Source organism: Symphodus melops (genome assembly GCF_947650265.1).
Source record: "Symphodus melops genome assembly, chromosome: 14".
NCBI classification, from domain to species: Eukaryota; Metazoa; Chordata; class Actinopteri; order Labriformes; family Labridae; genus Symphodus; species Symphodus melops.
The window spans coordinates 7,544,805-7,566,126 of NC_136704.1; the positions used below are offsets into that span (position 1 = coordinate 7,544,805).

Sequence of the window (21,322 nt, forward strand, 5' to 3'; positions counted from 1 at the left end):
CCTAAATGTGCAAAGTGATGACACCAAAGGGTAGGTATAAAGTTTACTGACATGACACTTTCCAAACGACTCTGTCCCACAGACAAGTGAAACTACACAATAATAAGCACAAGCAACCCTTTAGCAAGATAAGAATGCTTACCTGAAAGATAGTGTGGAGGAAATAAACAACACTTAACATTCTGTGAAAGTAGAGAACAACAAACTTGCAGCTGTCTTGTGCTTAGCTCCTTGGTCTATACGTCTGTAAAAGTGCCAGCCTCACAACCTGTAACTATTTTGAACAGACTTAGGTCTAATTATACAGAGACAGGGAGAAGACAGGAGGGACATAAGACACATAGGGAGGGAGGAGGAAGTCTCACCAAAGAAGTTACCTAACACTAGCTTTGTTTTAGAAGACCGAATATTCTGATTATAATTAGGGATGGCATTTTTCCATCATTCATGTACTCAAGTACTCGAATTTCCTAATGAGCGAGCACTTGAGTACTCGCAAATTGTTATTTATTTATTTGCATCATTAAAAAAAAAAAAACTTGTGTCAGACACGGAGCTATTTAGGGAATGTTGCAACACGGACACTTTATACTGTGGCACACGATGCAACAGGAAGTAAACACACGTTCGAGATGTGAGCCGTTACCGGCATTTAGAGTTGCTCATGACTTGTTCAGTTATTGTCATTTCGCTGCTTCTCACATTAAAGTGTGCGAACAAATGGAACGTTGTTCTTATTTACTATTACGGACCAGAATTGTAAACCTTATTCCTGTAAAATGACATAAAAATCAAATATTTAAATATAAATAAATAGCCAACAACATACATTTAAATTTCAAATGCATTTTTTGAAAAACAATAACAGCCGCTTCATTTTTTTGCCACCACTGCAGCGGGTTTTGTTAGAGTGGGATGCATGGCTCCTTGAAGAACTGATCCAACTCGTGATGGGCCTCGGTGCCAACTGTGCAGTAATCCTTTCCGAACAAAGTGTCAAGTGCTGCAGCGCTTGTAATTTAGAGGATGCTGGGCGATGTCCGTCTGTCTGGGGCAGAACACTGTCTCTCTCTGGGCTGTTCTGGCAGGCTGTCATAAAGTTCAGTGAGTCTCTCTCGGACATCCACATGTATATTTAATTATTACCTGGACCTCCATAAGATTATGAATTGTTATTTTAGTGAATGAAATAATTACCAGGGTTAGTTGTGCTGTTGGGAGACACGCGATTTTGCAAGGACTTGGCCACTGTGGTCTTGAATTCAGTCACTTTGGCTGACTCTGCATCGTTTGGTTTTAGATGCCTGGAGAGGAGGCTGTTGGTGACAGGGTGCACCAAGGAGATGCAGATATGGGACTTGCTACACCTGGCTGTTATTGCACACTTCAAACAGTGAAGTGCAGGCAACATATCCTCCAGCGTTTGCCAGTTTTCATAAGTCAATTCGAGGGTTCTTGCATCGGCGAGCTTGGTTGTGTGCCTGCCTAAAAGAGTCGCTGACAGAGCCCATCTTTGCTCCAGTAGCTGCTCAAACATTTCATACACCGAGTTCCATCTAGTGTGGCAGTATTGGATCAGTCTGTGATTCGGCAGGTTCCACTCTGCCTGCTTCTTCTTCAGGGCTTCTGTTGCCACTGTGCTGTGATGGAAATGAGCCAAATGAAAATGAACCAACCTGCTACATGCACCAACAAGTCTATTCACACTCACTACCTTGAAGCCATCGTCTATGGCAAAAGCACAGCACCGATTCCCACTCAAGGAGACGCTTGTTTGCCACCAACATATTACTGGCGTTGTCATGGACACAAGCACAAACTTTTTCCCAAAACACCCCACTCCTCGGTGGCTGCTTTTAGGTGGTCAGCAAGGTTTTCGGCAGCGTGTTGCTCATCAGGGCTGTGTGTCAAGACTGCGGTCTTCAAATCCCAGTTCTGAATAAAATGGCATGTTATGGTGATAAACGACTCTGTGGTGAGAGATGTCCATGAGTCTGTAGTAGTAGCCACTTTGTCAACATGCTACAAATCAACCCTCAGTTCTGCTGCCCTTTCTTCATACACCTTTTCCACTCTCGTAGCAGCACTCTGAAGCCTTCCTCTTCCACAAAATTTAATGGGAGCAAATCCCGAGTGACCATTTTGATTATTAGCCGGCTAATCTTCTCCGCTCTGGTTTCGTCACAGCGATGTTTGCTAACAGGGATTGCAAATGAGGTGACATGAGACAGCCTGTTTTCTGTCTCTGTTGTTTTCTCCTTGTGCTTTAAGCACATGTGGTTGAGCATCGAACTAGTGTCTATGATATGCAAGCTTAATGCCATATATCTTGCACTGCACATTAACTTCAACGATTTGGTCGAGAACTCGTTCCCAACCCTAATTATAATCATAAATATCAACCCCTCAGTCAGAATTTACATTCCCCAACCACTAAATGAATTGCAAAGGGGTTATTAAAACATTTACATTAACTAAGCAACATTAAAAATGGGGATATGATTTTCCTCAAAAAATGACATTTCTCCATTTCAACATATTTTGCACTGTTTTTAAGTAAAAATGTGGTTTTAATAAGGCCTGAGTGTTAAAATGGTTCACAATATAATTCTTCTCAATATAAATATCAAAAATGTTCAATAAAAGTTTCATAGGTTTAAACCTGTAATTACCAAAACACTGGGAAAGTGTCTCATGCACCTTAAACAGTATTTGCCACTCAACATTAAATGCATAACTATAATTATAAATGCATAGGTACCTACAGGGTCCGTTTTATTTACTGTGTCCCATTCTTCTTGTTCAACTTAATAGCAGGCTACACTGTATTGGGCTGCTATGATGTCACAATATTTCGCATTGATCTCCATCTGGCTCACACTCTGCTTATCAAACAAGGCTATGGTTAGCTGTGGAAACACAAGCAAGATCAGAATTTACCATACCAAACTAAACCAAACTGTACTGATCCAAACCGGACGGCTGTGGAAATAGGGCTTATATACAAGAGGTACCCATGCTCGGGCTGGACTCACTAAACATTTTAGAAGCCTTATGAAGCATTAAATAAAGAGCCTACATAACAAATGAACTGGTCTAATGCTTAGATCGTGACATATTGACAGAGGCTACAGTCTTGTGAACAGTCCAAATGTCATTGTCCACTTTCTCTCCCCAATTTCCTACACCATCCATTGTCCAAATAAAGCCATAAAAACCCCCAAAATGAAACATGAAATAGGAGTATGTGTGTGTATTACCAAGACAAAGACCTTCATCACATAGATGCCACTATCAACCATAACAACGTCATATGACAGAGAGTGGCAGTGAGATTTTTCTTTATTGTGTTGTATTGCCCATGTTCAATGATTAGTGACACTGTTTTGCTGGAAGCTGTCTGATGAACAAATTCTGCATTTTGAGGAAGCATTAAGTTAGTGTCTCAGAATTCTTGCTGTGACTTGGATCACAGTCATGGTAGACCATTGATTATAGCATACCACCTTTCATATCGTGTGGCATTCACTGTCAACCAATGATTTAGTGCATTTTTGTGTCAGGTGATTTTTTGCACAAAATGTCAGTCTGATCCCATCATTACACCTCTGAGTGCATCTCAAGGTATTACAAGCTTGTTAGACCAAGACATATTTTTTAAATCTGAGTATGTTTAAGGCAAGAGTATAGCTTGGTGACAGTAGTTTAAGCCAGTTAAAATAATATCTAAATGACATGACATTTATTAGTCCCAACTGCAGCATTTGACAAAAATTGCATGTTGTAAATGATACCTCTCTGTTGGATGTAATAAATGATGATTATCTAATCATTGGATTATTACTATTAATCAATTCAAACACATTTTATTCAATATTCATATTTTCTTCACTGCATCATATTCCAAACACAAGAATTTTCATTGACTTCTTCACTACATTTGGCGTAGTAGCTTAAATTTGGTTCATTCAGTCGGAGACAAACGTTCTAGTGTTACAGAAGAGTTAGTTTATATGTTTTTTTGATATCGCAGGTGACAAACACATGACAACCACTATCTTTAAACAATGCAGCATAGCTGGTAATAAGTTGAAACAGTAAAGCCAATGGTTACCAGACAACATCTATAGTGACCATCCTGCCTACGCGTTGTACCAACAACTTTTCCCATATACACCTGCTCCAACACGGGGCGTTATTGTCAACATAATGTTGTCACAAGTTTCAGGTCAAACCCCTTTGAAGAGATATCATCACCCAATTCAGCTTTCCTGCAGTGATGCTGCTGCAGACTAGATTTACGGGGGGCCACAGGAATCTAAAATACGACAATGACAACCCCAATGGTGTCAATGGTTGTGGGGGACAGGGTGGTTTTCTAGAATGTTTCTCATTGGTAGACAGGATGGTGGCCTGCACATACACATGACAATGTGTGTGTAGCTTTAACGTAGTAAGCTCGGGATCAGACCTCTCTTTCAAAAAAAAGATTGCTGAAAATGGGTGTTCAAATGGAAGCATATAGGCTCCCAGTGTGGAGGAGTGGAGAATAGTGTTTGTGTAGTACAGCATAATAGGCTGCCATAAGATAAGGAAAGAAACTTTAATGCAGCATAGGGAAAAAACTTCTTCTGTGCTCCTTGTCACAATTACATGAAATCCAACCCTGCTAGCGGACAGACTTTGATAGCCATTGGTCTCTACCAATGGTATGGATAAAAGAGACACAGATTGAATAAAAAAGTTAAATAACATTTAGGCAGACAAATTATAATTTGTAATGTGATTTCTCTTCTGTAACAAAATAACTAAAATTTACTGAACTTGAACTGAATAGCACTTTTCTACTCTTACGACTGAAAGCACTTTTTACACGACACCTCTCTCAAACAATTCACAACCATCAACACACTAATGACAGTGTGAAAACACTGCACACGATATGTCTCAGCTCCAACCCCAGTATTTTGTTTCATTCATCCTAAAAACGTGTTACAGCAATCAATGCAGGAAAAAATATGTGATAGATGGCATGCCACAATATCTAATTAAATTCATCAAGATCTGCCTAAAAGTAAATTTAACAGTACTAAAAGATCAGATGCTAAATCAGATCTGATTAGATCTGAATCAAATGTCTTTATGTATCTATAAAGTAGAGAAGTGTTTTAGCACAGACAAAAAAAACAATCTTCCAACTATGACAGACCTCCTGCCACTTTGGTCCAGTTACTGTCCCTCAGCTTTACTTTGTTATATTATTTGTACTTTTTTCCTCATTGGTCTAGGTAAAAATATCTGGCAGTTGTTCAAAGCTGAACTAACAAGTCACCAAGTACAGTTATTTTGAGGCTGTTTTTTGTATTTCCATTTTCGATACTTTAACTCCACTACATTTCTGAAAAGAGTATTGTACTTTTTACTACAGTGATTAAAAGGCAGCATAGTTTCTAGTAACTTTGTGGCAGAGTATTGTTACAGACCATGATATAGTGATAAAGTAAGTACCTTATTTGTATAGCGCAAATTGAAAACAAATATCTTAAATCAATAAAAAAAAGAGCAGGTAAAAGACTGTTATATTTACTCGAAAAGAACAGGTTAAGACATTACACGTTAGCCCATAGAACAATTTAACAAACTGAGTAAATTACCATATGTTATGGTACTGTAAAAACATGTTCAATTAAATCTGTTGCAGCAGTTTTCTGGTACAGCTTTTCCTTAGGACAGAGTAGTTCCAATTTCTCCACAACAAAAATAAACAATTATTGTATCACAGTCCTTTGCTTGACCTTTCTTGTCCACCAGAGATGCTTTTTTTATTATTTAGCATGCACAGTTTATTAAAAAAAATCTGCAAAGTGTGACTTTACATTTTCAGTGTTTTATTTCTCTGCACAAGTGCATCAGTTGTTCCTGAATATTATGTGGTTACCAACAGTTACAGGAGGAAATCATCATGCATTTAAACCGTCATTTGCATAACAAGCGCTGCTGAGGCCCAGGCCAACTCTGAGAACACTTAAAAGCTTCAGTGCTTGTGCAAAGAAACCCCTCAACTTTTCTCCTCCTTTCTCTGTAGGTCCCCACTTAATATAGTGCTTTGCTTCTTAAAACTGAATCACGATGGGGCGATGATGTAATCTGCACATATACAAGTTTTATATGTTTGTAAATAATAATTTACCACCACATCCCTTCATTTTCGTATAATCTGATCTTGGTCGATGATGGAAGAGAAATCTATACTGGTGGAAAACTACAGTGACATACTTATTTTTAGGTTGAGAAGTCATTTATTTAAGAACTTTTTAAGCAGGACATAAAGATAGATTTGGTAATGGTAAATGGACTTAAGCTTATATAGTGTTTTTCACATACTGATGGCAGAGGTTGTTATGTAGTGAGACCATCAGAAGTTGTCCCATTCATTCATACACAATCATATGCCGCTAACGAAGCAGGGGGAGCAACCCATGTTGCTGCAGTAGCTGGGGATCGAACTACACCTTCCGGTTAAAAGATGACGGCTCTACCAACAGAGCCACAGACGCCATTTTAATGGCAAACACTTGAACACAACATTGATTGGCATGGCTCATTGACATGTCCTGTGAAATTGACCAAGCTTACTTTAAAAATATATACAAAATAGGGCTTTATATTAATTTATTTATTTATATTAATCCCAATCATTACTTGGTTTTGATTTCACTTTTGGGGGAGCTGGCTTGTCTTGACATATCTTATCTTATGAGAGCCTATCTTTCAGTGGCAGTCACAATAAGGGCATTTTAATGACCAAATGAAGCATAAAAACAAGTGTTTCTCTATTCTATTTTCTAATGCTTTGCACAATATCAGTGCATGTATCATGTTCCCAGCAAGAGCTTGTTGTTTTCTAAGTAAGCAGTGAAACGAACATGTTTAAAAATGCCCAAGAAAGACAACATAATGTTCATGTTTGTCAAGTAGATATGAAAGGCAGGGGTGTGGTCGTTTTTGTGTTACGTGCAAAGTTATGCAACTTCTGCTTTAGTCAGTGGGCCACCCCATTCAAAAGAATCTGGATCTGCCCATTTTACTCATTCAGTGGATTAGGGAGACAAGACTCCCCTCAAAAAGGTGAGCTATCTTATCAAAAGAATGCAAAGGATTCATTTTAGAAGGAAACGTTCACTCGTCAGAAGCACACCCATTTGTTTTTCTTCTCTTTCTCTCTGTGGCCCACAAATCTGTTGTCCCGAGCCTGAAGGGACAGAGAAACCTAATGACCAGGGAAAGAAACCACAGTTCCAAAAAAAGAAAATGTCTGAGTCAGTATGCTCCCTCTGGCTCATTTCATCCTCCTGTTTAAGGAATGCTTTCTTTGGCGCTCTCTCTTCCATTCTGCCCGTCTACTGGCCCTCCCTACCCTTTTCTCTTCTGCTTTATTTTCAGCTGCTGGAAGAATTTAGGTTAGAGGTGGATCAAAGTAACCCGGTCAAGCCCCGGCTAACGCAAACAAGTGATGTCACTGACATAGAGGATGAGCACACAGTCGTGATCTGAGACAGCATGACTCCACAAGCACTTCTGCTGACTGGAGTTTTTCTGCAGTTTATCCACCTTAATAATACATGTTTAAGTTTTAGGGGCATGGTTATGTTGACCACTCTGTTGCATTTTTTTTTTCATGAAGAAACAATTTTTAAGCATTTATGGAACATAGGAGACCAATTTCATTTGCAAGGATTTACCATTTTTGCTTAGTGTAGGATTTCAGCTGTTCACCAGTTCAGGGTCTCAGTAGTAGAGCTGGGTATCGATTCAGATTTCCCAAATCGATTCGATTCGATTCACAAGGACCCGATTCGATTCAATTCGATTCAATTCGATTCGACTAAGGATATTTCAGTCACAGTACCAATTTTACTTGAATAATTTTAACTCTAACTTGGTGCATTATTAAAGATATTGTTGAATTAAGCCCAAAGCAGTGCCATTAATCATGTACTTTTTATTAAACATGACCTGACCAAAACAAAAATGTAATAATTTAAATCAAATCACAAGGCAGGCAGTGTAAATAAGGTGGCTACAAACACATTGTAAACTGAGGACATTCACTTTGCTGCCTGTGACTGTCTCACAAAGGTTTTGTGCAATATGATACATTGGTTGCAAAAAAAATCTAACAACTGTATCAGAAGAGAAACAACCAAAAGAGACAAACAATCATACAAATGAATAAATAATTAATAAATAAAAGTAAACAACCAGAAATTTAAAAGGTTCTGAATTGTTGTATAGTGCAATAAGTCAGGTTGTCAGGTATGAATCCGTTGCTCTGGATGTCCAACAGTCACAAGTTAGGGCGACTCTCTCTGCTAACTTAAGCGATGTTGCGATGCTATGTTTCATGTCTGTATACATGTTTGGGACTGTCACTTCACTTAACTGTTTGCGTGTTGGTATAACGTAGCGTGGCTCCAGAGTCTTTATAAGGCCGCGGAAACCATCATTTTCAACAACGCTGTATGGTCGTATGTCCTTGCATATAAATGTTGCGACAGCCTCGGTTATTTTCTGGTCTCGCGGAGAGTTTGCTGGTAACCTACATACAAATGCCTTCTCCAGCTGCGTTTGCTTCGGGTCCGACGTCTTTGCAGACTGCATTTCCGGGTGGTGTCTCGATAAATGATTTCGGACATTCGTTGTGTTTCCACAATATTTCACCTCCACGCTGCAGATCTTGTATATAGTTTTGCTATTGTCCAGTTCATTGCTGCCTTCGTGTTTTTTAAATCCAAAATGCAAGTTTGTTGGTAGTGCCTTCAGTGCTCCCGCCATGTTTAACAACGCTCGCGCTCCTCGCCTAGTGACGAGATCTCGCGAGATCTCTGGCTGTCCACGCAAGACTACTCGGCTTTAAACTGCAGGCTGCACTACACACAGTAGAAAAGACTATCAACTAATCGATTTTAGGATTTTATGAATCGATATCGGGCCATTCAAAGGAAAATCGATTCGAATCGATTTTTTTAACCCAGCCCTACTCAGTAGTCTAATTTTATTCATCCATTCAACACGTGTCATAGGAGACTTTGGTGGCCAGATAGCCTTTTGCTGCTTTTAATTAGAGTGACTTGTTTTGATGTCTTTAACTCCAGTTTCATTTGGATTAAGTCTTTATACTGACCAAAAAGTCTTCACTGTCACATGTTTCTGTCAATTTGTTGTGTAAATGTGATATTCTAACCTTGTATGCTTGTTCTTACAGGCCTTTTACTTCACATCTCGCAATCTCCTTCTTAGTTTGCTTCTTAGGATCAAAGGATGATGAGGTGAGAATGGTTGACAGATTGATGTTGAGAGGATGCTTAAGCACCGGTAGTACATCTTCAATGTGTGCACTTCTGGTGACTACAAGGGGATTAGATCTGACATACAAGTCTAAAAGTAATAATAAATTATTTGAATGTTTAAAGTATCATCTGTTATATTGGAAACTATTCATCATGATTCATAATTCATGAGGTAAGCTGGTGAGAGTGGAAGCTTTTGAAGAGGACTCTGCTAAAAGTAGCTTCACATTAACTTCTCTCCCCTCTCTTCCTCCCATTTCTCCTCCAGCTGTTTTGCACTTTACAACGCTACGCCTATCCATACATTGCATACATGACTGATTTAATTGATTTACAAAATTATGAGTGTTTATCTCTTGTTTAATAATAAATGAATGTCCTTTAAATCTTGTTTCATGTGTGACACCCTTATTTTGTCACTGACTTTGAGCAAGTTTGTGACAATTATAATCTAATAATGCATTGGCAAATGTTGTCTTTTATTTTTCTTGCTGGGGAAGATTCAAAAACAATATGTTCAATATTTTAGCAATAATTTATCATTTAAAAAGATTATACGATCAGTATTTAAAATAGATATAAATCCGTATTAACTGTCTATCCTGTTTTATTTGCCTTCAGTCGGGAAATAGCTTAATCCAGTTCACCAATGGTAATCTCTAAGGTCAGTACATTATATAGCTGCATTTTAAAAAAGTGGTCAATCTTTGGTACAGTATATCAGCTTGGGTATATCAGTCTTCACATAAAGCCTCAAAGGGTTATTTAATTTTCTCTGGCTTGTGACACTTCACTGTTCCTTATTTTGTAACTATGCTCTCTGTTTGTTGTTTTTCCATTAGATAAGTTTCACAGCCTTAGGACAACACCCCCCCCCCCCCCCCCCACCACCACCACCAAGCAAGCATCAATGACAAGCATGACATTGATTTTTTTTGAGGTCCATATATTCATTTTATGTGTCTACTGAAGTACGTTCACAATTGCTATGTTTGAAAAAAGTGTCTGTTTTCATGTACTGCCGCTCCATGTAAGAACTCATCTGCCTGTATTTCTAACACTCTGAATCCCCGACAAAGAGAAAGAAAAAAAAAAGACGGTCCCCCCATGTGCCAAGTCTGATCTGATTGGTCGCCGGATCTGCTTCCTAATACTTGGTCAGTTGTTCGGCTTTGTTCTCGGCTATGTCCTGCCCCTTTTACCATATTGGGAATGCTACGATACAAGGAGAGCTTGTGCTTGCTACAACAAGCCAATGGGCTTGGATCAGTGACAACATGGGTCTGTAAAGTCACAAAACCATAATATGGGACCTTTAAGTCAGAATAGTATAAATGGAGGCGCAGGGGAGGAGGAGGGTTGCAAATGCAGCATGCAGAGGAAGCAGAGAAGCATAGGCAGGCTCGAGCAGTTTCAATAAGGCGGTATATTAGAGTGTGACTCCGTTGTGTGTTGTTCCACAGCAATCATAGTTCTAATTCAATTACTTTTTTCTTCATGGATTCATGCGAATGTTTCATTCACAGAAGCAGGTTCCAGGCCTAGTTTACACACCTATTACTGCAACACGACCCTCGATGCGTGTTGTTATACCTCATTCTTTACATTGGCACTTTTAAGTTCAGTGAGTATTTTAGAAAGCTAGCTTCACTATGCTTAGGTCCACCTGTGCAAGGCGAGTTAGCTTAAGTTTCGTTATCACAGTCTGTGGCTGTTTTCTAATTTGTCTCCAATCTTGTACTTTTAGGGGTTTTTGTGTTTGACCCCCCCCCTTTCCTCCATATTTTGGGTGGTGTTGTATCTTGTTAGATAACTTGAAATATTCCTAAAAAGTAGGAGAGCAGTCTGTCACACTGCAATCTTCTGCAGCGTGCAGCCAGGACAACTAAAGCAACTTTGTAATAAAAAATGAATAAAGGTACAGTAATTCTGAAAACCTTTCTGCAGTACTTAGTAAGTTAGAGGTCAACATAAGATAAATGGAAACATGCCAGGACAATGCAGGGACACTTTAAGGTAAATGAAAAGACTGAAGTCTTTTTCAGAGCCTTAGATACAATGAGAGAGCATGGGAAATGGGACAGTTGAGTGTTTCACAGGCATCCATTCCCCTCAGCTTGGCTGGATGTGAAAAGAGATAAATTCCTGGCTATCTCTCGTGTCAACTTACACACTGTGTGTTTAAGCCTGGATGGCAGCCCATCACCCCACAAAGCCCCCACTCCACCCAGAAACTTCTGAAAGTAATGTCACAGCTCTGCCTGCAATCCTGATTTTACTGACGTCAGTGTGTCACTGGTTTACTATCAAATAGTGCGACACATTGAAATGTGCTTTCTCTAAAATCGTTAAGGTATAAAAACGAGCTTCTTCTCATTTGTGCTATAGTAGCATTTTTCAATAGAACCAAACAGTGGGCTAGTGATGCTATTACAGTTGACTTCTTTTGTCAGACAGACAAAGACAATGTCATTTAAACATATAGAACTAACAATACTTGTTGCAACATAAACTCATTTTAGTGTATCATAAAAAGATCCTGTGGACCTGAGGTCACTGCACTCTGCAAGTATTTTGTTTTATTCCAGTAAAACTATAAAACTCCATGTGGTATTAAATTAAAAGTTATCTGTTTGACCAGCAGCTAGCAGTAATGTATTTAAAAAAAACAGTTTTAAAACATTTTGTAAATAACACCCATCCATTTCCAGGGGACTCTGTTGACACAGACATCCAAAAAAGAAGTGTTTTTAGTACTGACTGGGTTAGCTGAAATTGCTAAGTAGTCAGGGCAAGGACAATTCCTCATCGGTGCTCATGGATGCATGTCTGTGGCTAATGAGACAGAACAGTTGGAATTTGTGACATCTCCCAGTGTGAAGTGTTTGTCACTGAAGACCAATACTACACTTAAACAGCAATAACTTTTTTCAATACTGTCAAGCAATTTTGAGAAACTACAGAATAAATGTTTTTCTCTGCCTAAATTTAGCAACTAGGCTGAAAAAAGTCCCTTATTCTCAGTCATTTAGAATCTACTTGTATGGGTTGCATATTGCTGGGTCTAGTTGAGTTTATCTAAGGGTTCTTTTCTCTTTTTCTATACTGGAGAACAGGAGTATCCATACATATTAAATGATAATCCACTATAGATTAAGTGATGTTGGCAGCACCAACTGTGGCATTTTTTTCTGTAATATGTTTTGTATTTTGTCTTAAAGGATACCTAAATAAATGGAATTGAGAGAAATCAAAATCAGATTCAATAAATTGTGCTAAAATGTATTATACCATAATAATGCTTGAGCTTACAGGCAAGCTGCACAACGTGAACTTGAGTTGATCATCTTAAAGAAAAGATAAACTTGCCCTCATATTGATATTGCTGAAATGTGCTTTGGACTGACCCTGACTCATACATTCTTTGCTTTGGCACTTGGAAGTTTTTGCATTAAGTGCATATGTTACTAACTAGTTAAACTGGTTCTCAGCAGCTATTCAGGAAACTGGCAGTCTGCACAAAAAGCCAGTTCAGGTTCATGCAATTGTTCAGAGTAGGAGAAGAGGTTCCTTGTTTGTTAAAACAATTTAAGTGTTTCCCAAATAGACTATTTCATTGCTAAACAATGGTTTGTTACAAAATACTTAGTTGGTCTTAAAGTTGCTAAATTTAGCTGATACAGTTTGATTTATTTTGTAAATACACCAGTAGTTACTCAAAAGATGTAACGTCAACTCAAAAGGAATCTACTAAAGGAATATGCTAGTTAACACAGTGTTCTTACTGTACACGGCAGCAATGTATAGAATAGTCTGCAAATTGGCACCCATTAATAAAAACTGCAAAAATTAACACTGACTGGTCTTTAAACATTACAGGTTCTAATGTCCCCCTGGCGGCTAGGATTTTCTATTATTAAAAAGGCTGTAAAAACACACAACCACAAAAGAAAGACGTTTTCTGATGAAGAAAGAAAAGAGGTTTAAAAAACTGAAATTATAGGTTAGTTATAGTTACAGAACCAAGTTCTGAAACTAAATGTTGCATTAAAATTCAACCATTTAACTAGATTCATTTTCCAATTATCTTACATTGAATGTCGTTGTCTCACCACAGTTTTGAGCTGTGGACTATTAGTATATTTGTATATTTCAACTTGCTTCATGCAGCCTTTTTATTAACATTTTGCTTCTGCTTCTAGTACAGGACAGATACATGTCGGTCACTTTATTAGGTACACCTTGCTAGAACCGTGTTGGACCCCCTTTGACTTGAGAACTGCCCTAATTCTTCGTGACATGGACTCAACAAGGTGCTGGAAACATTCCTCAGATACTTTGGTCCATATTGACATGATAGTATCACACTGTTGCTGCAAATGTGTTGGCTGCAAATCCATGAGACGAATCTCCTGTTCCACAACAGCCCAAAGGTGCTCTATTGGACTGGTGGTTTGTAAACAATTTTTGAAAAGTAATTGGACTTACAAAAATGTTTAAAACCTCTCTTATGTTAAGCTGGATGTTTCTTCTCTGTTGGCTGGTAATTGTCAAACATGTTAAATAAGCCTAAAGAGGGCCAAAATCATTTTGCATTAGTGGTTAGATTTCACAATTTTGGTCCCATCTAAGCTAAGAATCAGAAGCAGCTGTAGCAGCTGCAAGTCCAGACAGCTCCCACAGTTCTATTACTGCTTTATGCTGTGGTTTCTGAGCGCCACTGTATACCAGGCAAACTCCTTGTAGGTCTGTAAATTATAGAGGTGGTTCCTCACAGCATTCCCCTCACTTTGTTCTCAATATATGAAATCAAGTTGAGGTTTTTTGCACTAACAGAGTAGACTGACAGGCAGTCTGTATGACCTGGCATACTTTGGTTCAGGTTGGAGTCAAAGAATTGGAAGGAATGTCTGTCCTTTGCAGTGCAATGTAGAGGTACAGTAGCCCTTATGACAAGAAGGGTTGCAAGGAATTTTAAAAGCTTATTAAGTAATTTCTGATTGACCTAATACTTTAAAGTCTGTAGTTAGCTTTTTTAAATTATTCTCTAAGGGTCTGATAATTTCACCGACACGAAATTACCATATCCAATAACAAACAAATACACACTAACATGAGAAGTCTTGGTTGCCATATGGTTTTTTACTTTATGAGGAACATAAAATCTTTTGCATCTTTAAAACGCAGATAAAAGCCCACTTAGAAAGGTTAAGCTCCAATATAACTTCTTGTGCTGGTTAAGTCTTCTTGAATACTCCATTTTAATGTCTGTCACTTGGTGTGTCAGGGAACCAAAAATAAAATCAGTACATTGACATGCACTTTGCCAACATCCAAATCAGAGATTAGATCTGACTTTTCTCCTTGTTTTCATTTTTGTAACTTAATAATGTTGTTGTGTTTTTGTCTCTGTTAAAATATCTGTCAGACTTTTAAAGTTCTGCCTCTCATTTAAAATGTTTCTGGAAATAAGTAATCAAAGTGTTCATTGATAAAAGGAGGAATTTTCCAATGAATATTGACTATTTTTTAGAGGCAACTTAGCATAAATTGGAGCAGGAAGATGCTAATAGCTAATTACTTGGACAACTGCAATTCCAAATTGAATTATAGTGACATACAAGGATTTTATGAATTATGTTGGGCAGACATGTTTACGATACCTCCTTAAAAAGGAGGACCTATATGTCTCCATGAATTGATTCATCCTTTCATACGACTGTAATGTTAAGTATTACATTAAAAACTGTTAGAGAATTCAGTATTTGAAAACAGCTATCTCCTGACTATTTGTATGTACAGAGCTTGTTATGGCCAAAGGGGATAACAGGCTAAAGAGTTCCATTGCTCCATCTGAGCATGCAAACCATTACAATCAATACCTTTTCCCAAAGTCAGGACAGACAAAAGATGGTGACAAATATCACACATGTGTAGACAATATAGCAAACAAACAAACAACATTAACAGTTTAGCTCAGAGATTATTTATCTTGAAAGAAAGAGATTGCAGTGTGGGTGGAAATTGGTTAATCAAAGACTAACAGTATTGTGTGTGTGTGTGTGTGTGTGTGTGTGTGTGTGTGTGTGTGTGTGTGTGTGGGTGTTTTTGGAAATGTTTTCTTCAAGAGAGTAATCCAAAAGGACATATTCATTTAAAAACATGAATGTTTAATTACCTGATGAGGAGCAGACTGACATCTGATTTTCTATGGAGAAAAGAAAAAGACACATTTGAGTATTTGGTTTAGGATTCATCTTCCCCAGAATTTTCATTAGGATGCTTTCACTATCAAGTGCTGTTGTCAGATTATTAAACAGTAAACTGCTTAGACAGACTTCTAAAAGCAATCAAATAAAGAAAAATAATTCCTACAACCACTTTCTCAGCATACTCAAATTCTTTCTGTCATTTATTTGGTCATTCACATCCTTATATTTTATTTGTAAGTATAACTATAAACAAATACCCTCTCCTGGGTGATTATGTGTACACCTGTCGTTTACATTTAGAGTAAAATGAAGCAGGGCCTTATTGTCAAAAAAAAAGTTTGAAAAAAAGTTTTGGCAGGAATATTCCTCTTTGCATCAGTTTTTTGTATGATACGTGGTGACAAAAGCAGTTAATGAAGCACTGTAGCCACATGAGGGCTCATTTGGGTTCTTACAAACTGCACATCAACCATGGCATATCTTTAAGATGATGTAACAGTGAAATGTGGTCTTTCATGGTATTTTAATCCCACATGAAAGAAACTAGCAGGACCTAGACCGAATACAATTACCACAAAAAGAATATTTGTAACAGATTAGATTAGATCAACTTTATTATGTCTGTCACAACAGTGACTATCAATTTTGTTCTTTGACAAGGCTAAACAATAAACACATCATGCATTGAAAACACATTTGAAAAAACATAACACAAACAACAAACATTAAAAGGATCAAACTGGTCTATAAATGGTGTTCAGAAGCAACGTGGTTCTAACTGTGTTACTCGGCCATGTCTGAGGCAGGCAGTATTTTAGGTAGTGCTTGTTAAATAAACTCACGCAGTGATGAAAGAAAAATAAAGGGATGATTGTGAACAGGTTTGATTGATTGATTAATTGGTTGATTACATTTTATTTTAGACATATTAAAGATATAAAACAAAATGAAAAGCACAAAAATACAATACACAAAGACAATGTTCAAAGTATTTCATTAAAAAGGACATGCCTGAAGAGGAGTGGGAAGAAATACAGAATTTATTTAATCCCACCCCTTTTCAATAGCTCAACAATCATCAAATTAACTTGATTGTGAACAGGTCATATCCATGAAATCCATGAAATAACAAAATGTCAGCACTTACCAGTTAAGCAAAGACATTCCTCTAAAAACTGAACCTTTAGTAACCCATGACATGTTCTAGATGTGTTGTGTTTAGTTTCTCAAACAGTGGAAAACTATCTTCACCATGCTATATTTATTATTGGCATTGATTGTCTTTTATGTTAATGCAGCCAGAGAAAAATTCCACCTTAAAAAATCTGAAATATTGGTTCAGACAAGTGCACACTTCATGTCTGCAGGCATGAAATAAGCAGGATCAGTCTGCCCACGAACTAAGGCACTAAACCTCTGCTGCTGAGCTAAGAGTAGTCTGAATTCAGATCAAGACATGACTTTGCTTGTTGTTGCAAAGACAAGAACATGAGACAAGTCCAGAGACATTTTACACCTCGTCAGACCCTTTTCCTGACACGCCCTTGTCTTATTAAGCCGGTTAATTGTCTTGTCAAGTCAATGTGCAGGCATGTCAAGTGGTGAGACATAATATGTAATCTCTCTTTTTATTTTTTTTTAAAGCACACAGATTTATGTTCAGTCCAAGAACTAAAAACCATGAAACACATTCTCCATCAACCGTCTTTTCAACAAACACATATACCTCTTAGCCTATAAAGACTGGCATTGAATATTCAATCATATAATGAGATAGGATATGTCACATGATCATGCAGTAAAATGAAAATGGAACATAGATAAGAAATATAACAAAGCAACATAAATTACAGACACAAGACTTTCTGTAGACTGATTCTTTAACATCATGAAGACTGCAGTATTGACAGACAAATTGTACAAATCAAATGGCGCAAAGCAACCTCTTAATGGCTTCAATCATTTGACCACGTCATCCCATTCTGCAAAGCACAAAGAACCCCTAAATAAATCTTTAAAATATTGCACATTCAGCCTTTAAATATTATTTTTTACCGTTTTGATCACTATTTTTTTGTGAAAGGAGTGAACAAATAAACTTTTGTATAGTTGTAAATATTTATCATTCCCACTGTATTCATTCATCTGGTGCATTATAGTAAAGCACCATCTCCTTGATCTCAGTCACCTGCAGGTGACATGTATTGTTCTGGCAAAGTAGCATCAAAAGATTGTGATTGTGTCAGAGACAATGGATTTGGGGTCAGCAGTGAGGAGGTACAGATCAGAAAGATGTACATGTGAGCACAAGCCTTTAAGTTTGAAACAGTTTGGACAGGAAAAGTGCAAGTAAAATTAAGACTGACTGTTGACTGAAAAAGGTGAAAAACTTCACTTTTGCTTCTGTAATTTGTCATTCAAGTTACACAATAAGTTTTCCTTTAAAGTTAACTGAGATTTATTGATGGCATCTCCTTGTCAATCAAGTATAACTCATTAGGACTACTTTACTGTTCTGTTGCTTTTTGCTAAAGACGGAACTTGCAGCACTGCTTGTTTGTTGTTCTTTCTTTGTATGCCTACTTTTGCTTGCTTAGTGCTTAGAGGATTTACTAAGCTTTCCTTTGTCTAAATTGTGTTTGTGGTGTGATTGTAGCAAGAGGGTGAATTTCCCTTTTCTTAATCCCAGCACTGAAAGTTAACCCTCAGTTGGCATTTTAATTTCCACTTTGCTTGAACACTGTTACAGTAGGCATCAACTAAAATTTTATTTCAACAACATGTCAAACTTTTACCCCAAGCCCTGTCTCAAAAAGGCTAAAATATCTATGAAAGTATTTGGAGATTGATTAATTATAGCCTTGTAACTGTGGGTGCTTTCCTTAAAAGTTTCTTCTTGCATCACACTGACTTTTGCGCCTAACTTTGTCTCAACTCTTCCTCTGAAGACGATGTTGTACTAGGAACGTATCTCACCTGGTACCATCGGAGCAGAGCCCAGCAGAGCAGGTGAGCTGCGAGGGTGAACTTGGCGGTCCGGTATCTCTCCGGCAGACAGGTAAGGTACATGAGCAGCTCTGAATTTGCCCCGCTGCTCGGCTCGTCTCTGCGTGCCGCCCCGCTGCTCTTAATTCCGGACCTTTTCATTCTTGTCTCTCGCTGCTGTGGCGTTGGCACAGGAAAAGTTCACCGCTCAATAAGATGAAGTCCAGAGCTGCCTCGTGAATGAGGTAAAAAGTTTCCCATACGGGCAGCTCACGAACAAGAGTTCTGTCGACACTTGATGTGAACGATCACATCTGCTGCAGTAGGCTGCCCCGACGTAAGCACGCATAGAAGATTCAACTGAGCCGCAATCATGAGATGTTGACGCAAGTCTTTTGGTTTTGTTTTTTCACATACGAAGAGCCTTTCCCCCTCAAATTTAATCGGAGTTTCTCGTTGTTACGCTGTCATTCATCACCAAGACCTCCAGTAAACAACGTCACGGCAAGCTTGCAGCGCCTCCCACTGGCAATGATGAGCAATTACACTGAGTTTCCTGTTTGAAGGTAAAGCTGGCTGTTGTCTTGCATTATACTGTAGACTTTAAAGGCACTGTTGAAATGAAGGCTGCTCTTATATGCCATCTTTACAGTAGTCATATTATGTACAATATTTTAGAATCGTTTGTCAAAATAACAAATATATATTACAGTAGGTCTATCTAAACTCAATAAATAGCCTATTCACTAGATGTGGCCCAGTTTCAAAAAGCATCTTACCCCTTATTTCTTCTATTCTGGTATTATTTGTGCTCCATTTTTACATTACATTATATTCTTGTACAACAAAACAAAATGTATTAGGCCTCCTGATTTTTTCATTTTAATAAACGTAGTAGGGTATTGCTCCAAGGAGTTATACCAAGATTAAGAAGGTCTTCATTCAGATGGTAGTCAATGATGCCCATGCAAAAATTAAAGCCAGAGAGCAGTTAAAAACAATAGGCGGATTCATCTTGATTTTTAATGTTGGTAAAATTGTTATGATACACGCTGTGTATAATGTTTGGACCCAGACACACGACTCAGAGACCTGTAGGATAAACAGTGAAACAAGTTATTTCAATGAACAGGCTAATAAGTGAACACATGAGTGAAATGAATGTGCCAAATCTTCGCTCTCCAGTGAGCGGCGAGGTGAGTGAAGGTCTCTGTGGCAATCCTGAAGTCCCAATGCATGCGGTGAGTGAGGAGCAGCAGGCAGGCAGCAGGTGAGTGTCATTGATTGCTGACGAGCAGGGGAAAACAAAGAAACACGAGGAGGGTAAGTACAATGACCATGAGCAAAAACACTTTCAATTAAAATATACGAGGGCCGAGATGTGAGGGTACAATACCACTGGGAGGTAGATAATAATCCGGTGAGGAGGGAAGGTAGAGTCCGGTTATATATGCACTGGAGGTTGATGAGAAGATCAGGAACACCTGGCTGCCACTCCTGCCGCTGATCACACAGATGACACACAGGGGAGGAGACACAGGAGGAGCAGACAGACAGAGGGAAACAGACAACACACACAAGTGGGAGGGCACTGAACAGAACCTAATCGTAACAGTAACCCCCCCCCCAACGACCGCCTCCAGGCGGTCCACCAGGCTTACCTGGGTTCACCCGATAGAAGTCTCTGATGAGTGCGTGGTCCAGAATAAGGCTCCTGGAAACCCAACTCCGCTCCTCCAGACTGTACCCCACCCAGTAGAGTACCAGGAACTGGTATCCACCAGCCCTCCGACGAACGTCCATGATCTTGTTGACCTTGAAGGCAGGATGGCCGTCGATGAGCCAGGAGTTTGAGCTGAGAAACATGGTCATCTGTGTGATCAACCACTTGGCGCATGCTCTGCTGCAACAACACCAATCCAAAGGCCATCACACGCATCACACACACAATAGCACTGGACATCACCCACCCTCTCAACTGCCACCTCACCATCATGCCCTCCGGACGCAGGTACAGGTCCCTGTTGTGCAGGAGGGCACGATACGGCAGAAGCCTGGTGCCTACAGTCATTACAGCCCTCAATAAAAATCCACCTCAGTCCCGATCCCGGTCCCCCCATAAACATATGCACTGATGTCCTGTCACCGTATGTCCTGTTGTCCCACATGTATCTCCCTGTGTTTACCCTCTGTCGGTGCGCTGCCCTTAAAACTGTATACTGGTGAAAAAGAATTTCCCCTCTGGGACAATAAAATAAAAAGTCAAAGTCAGTGTGCCTTGTGCCGCCCTCAACATGGACTCAATCTCCCATGTGACTTCTGCCACCAGAGACGATGAGGGGAGAATAGTGTCCGGGTGAGTCGGGGTCTCATGAGTCCCAGTAAATTGTCTAGACAGTGCGTCTGGCATAATGTTCTTGCTGCCAAGTCGGTAGGTAACAGTATACTGAAATCAAGTAAAAAACAAAGCCCACTGGGCTTGTCTCGAATTGAGTCTTTTAGTGGTATGTGTATAAGATAAGTTATTGTGTTCTGACCACACCACAAAGGGTATCTCTACCCCCTCCAACCAGTGCTGCCACTCTTCTATAGCCAGTTTGACAGCAAACAGTTCCCGGGTTGCCAATGTTATAGTTCCGTGCCGCAGGAGACAGTTTATGGGAGAAGAAGGCACATGGGTTCAGTTTCTGGTCCCCAGGAGATCGTTGGGACAGGACTGCGCCCACTACTACATCTGATGCATTCACTTCCCTGATGAATTGGAGCTTAGGGTCT

The 21,322-nt window shown here is 39.0% G+C and overlaps 2 protein-coding genes across 3 annotated transcripts in view; one reads left to right on the plus strand and one right to left on the minus strand.

Annotated features, from left to right (window-relative positions):
- The window catches only part of arhgef4 (Rho guanine nucleotide exchange factor (GEF) 4), a 90,216-nt gene extending 71,240 nt beyond the window's left edge, over positions 1–18,976 (minus strand). For both annotated transcript variants that reach the window (XM_079360786.1, XM_079360785.1), the window contains exons 1-2: positions 18,539–18,976; positions 15,529–15,558 (exon numbers count right to left, since the gene is read on the minus strand). In XM_079360786.1, coding sequence (XP_079216912.1) covers positions 15,529–15,558; positions 18,539–18,709 — 201 coding nt within the window. In that variant the 5' untranslated portion in view covers positions 18,710–18,976. The remainder of the gene's footprint in view (positions 1–15,528; positions 15,559–18,538) is intronic.
- The window catches only part of palmdb (palmdelphin b), a 196,376-nt gene that overhangs the window by 137,619 nt on the left and 37,435 nt on the right, over positions 1–21,322 (plus strand). The window lies entirely within an intron of this gene.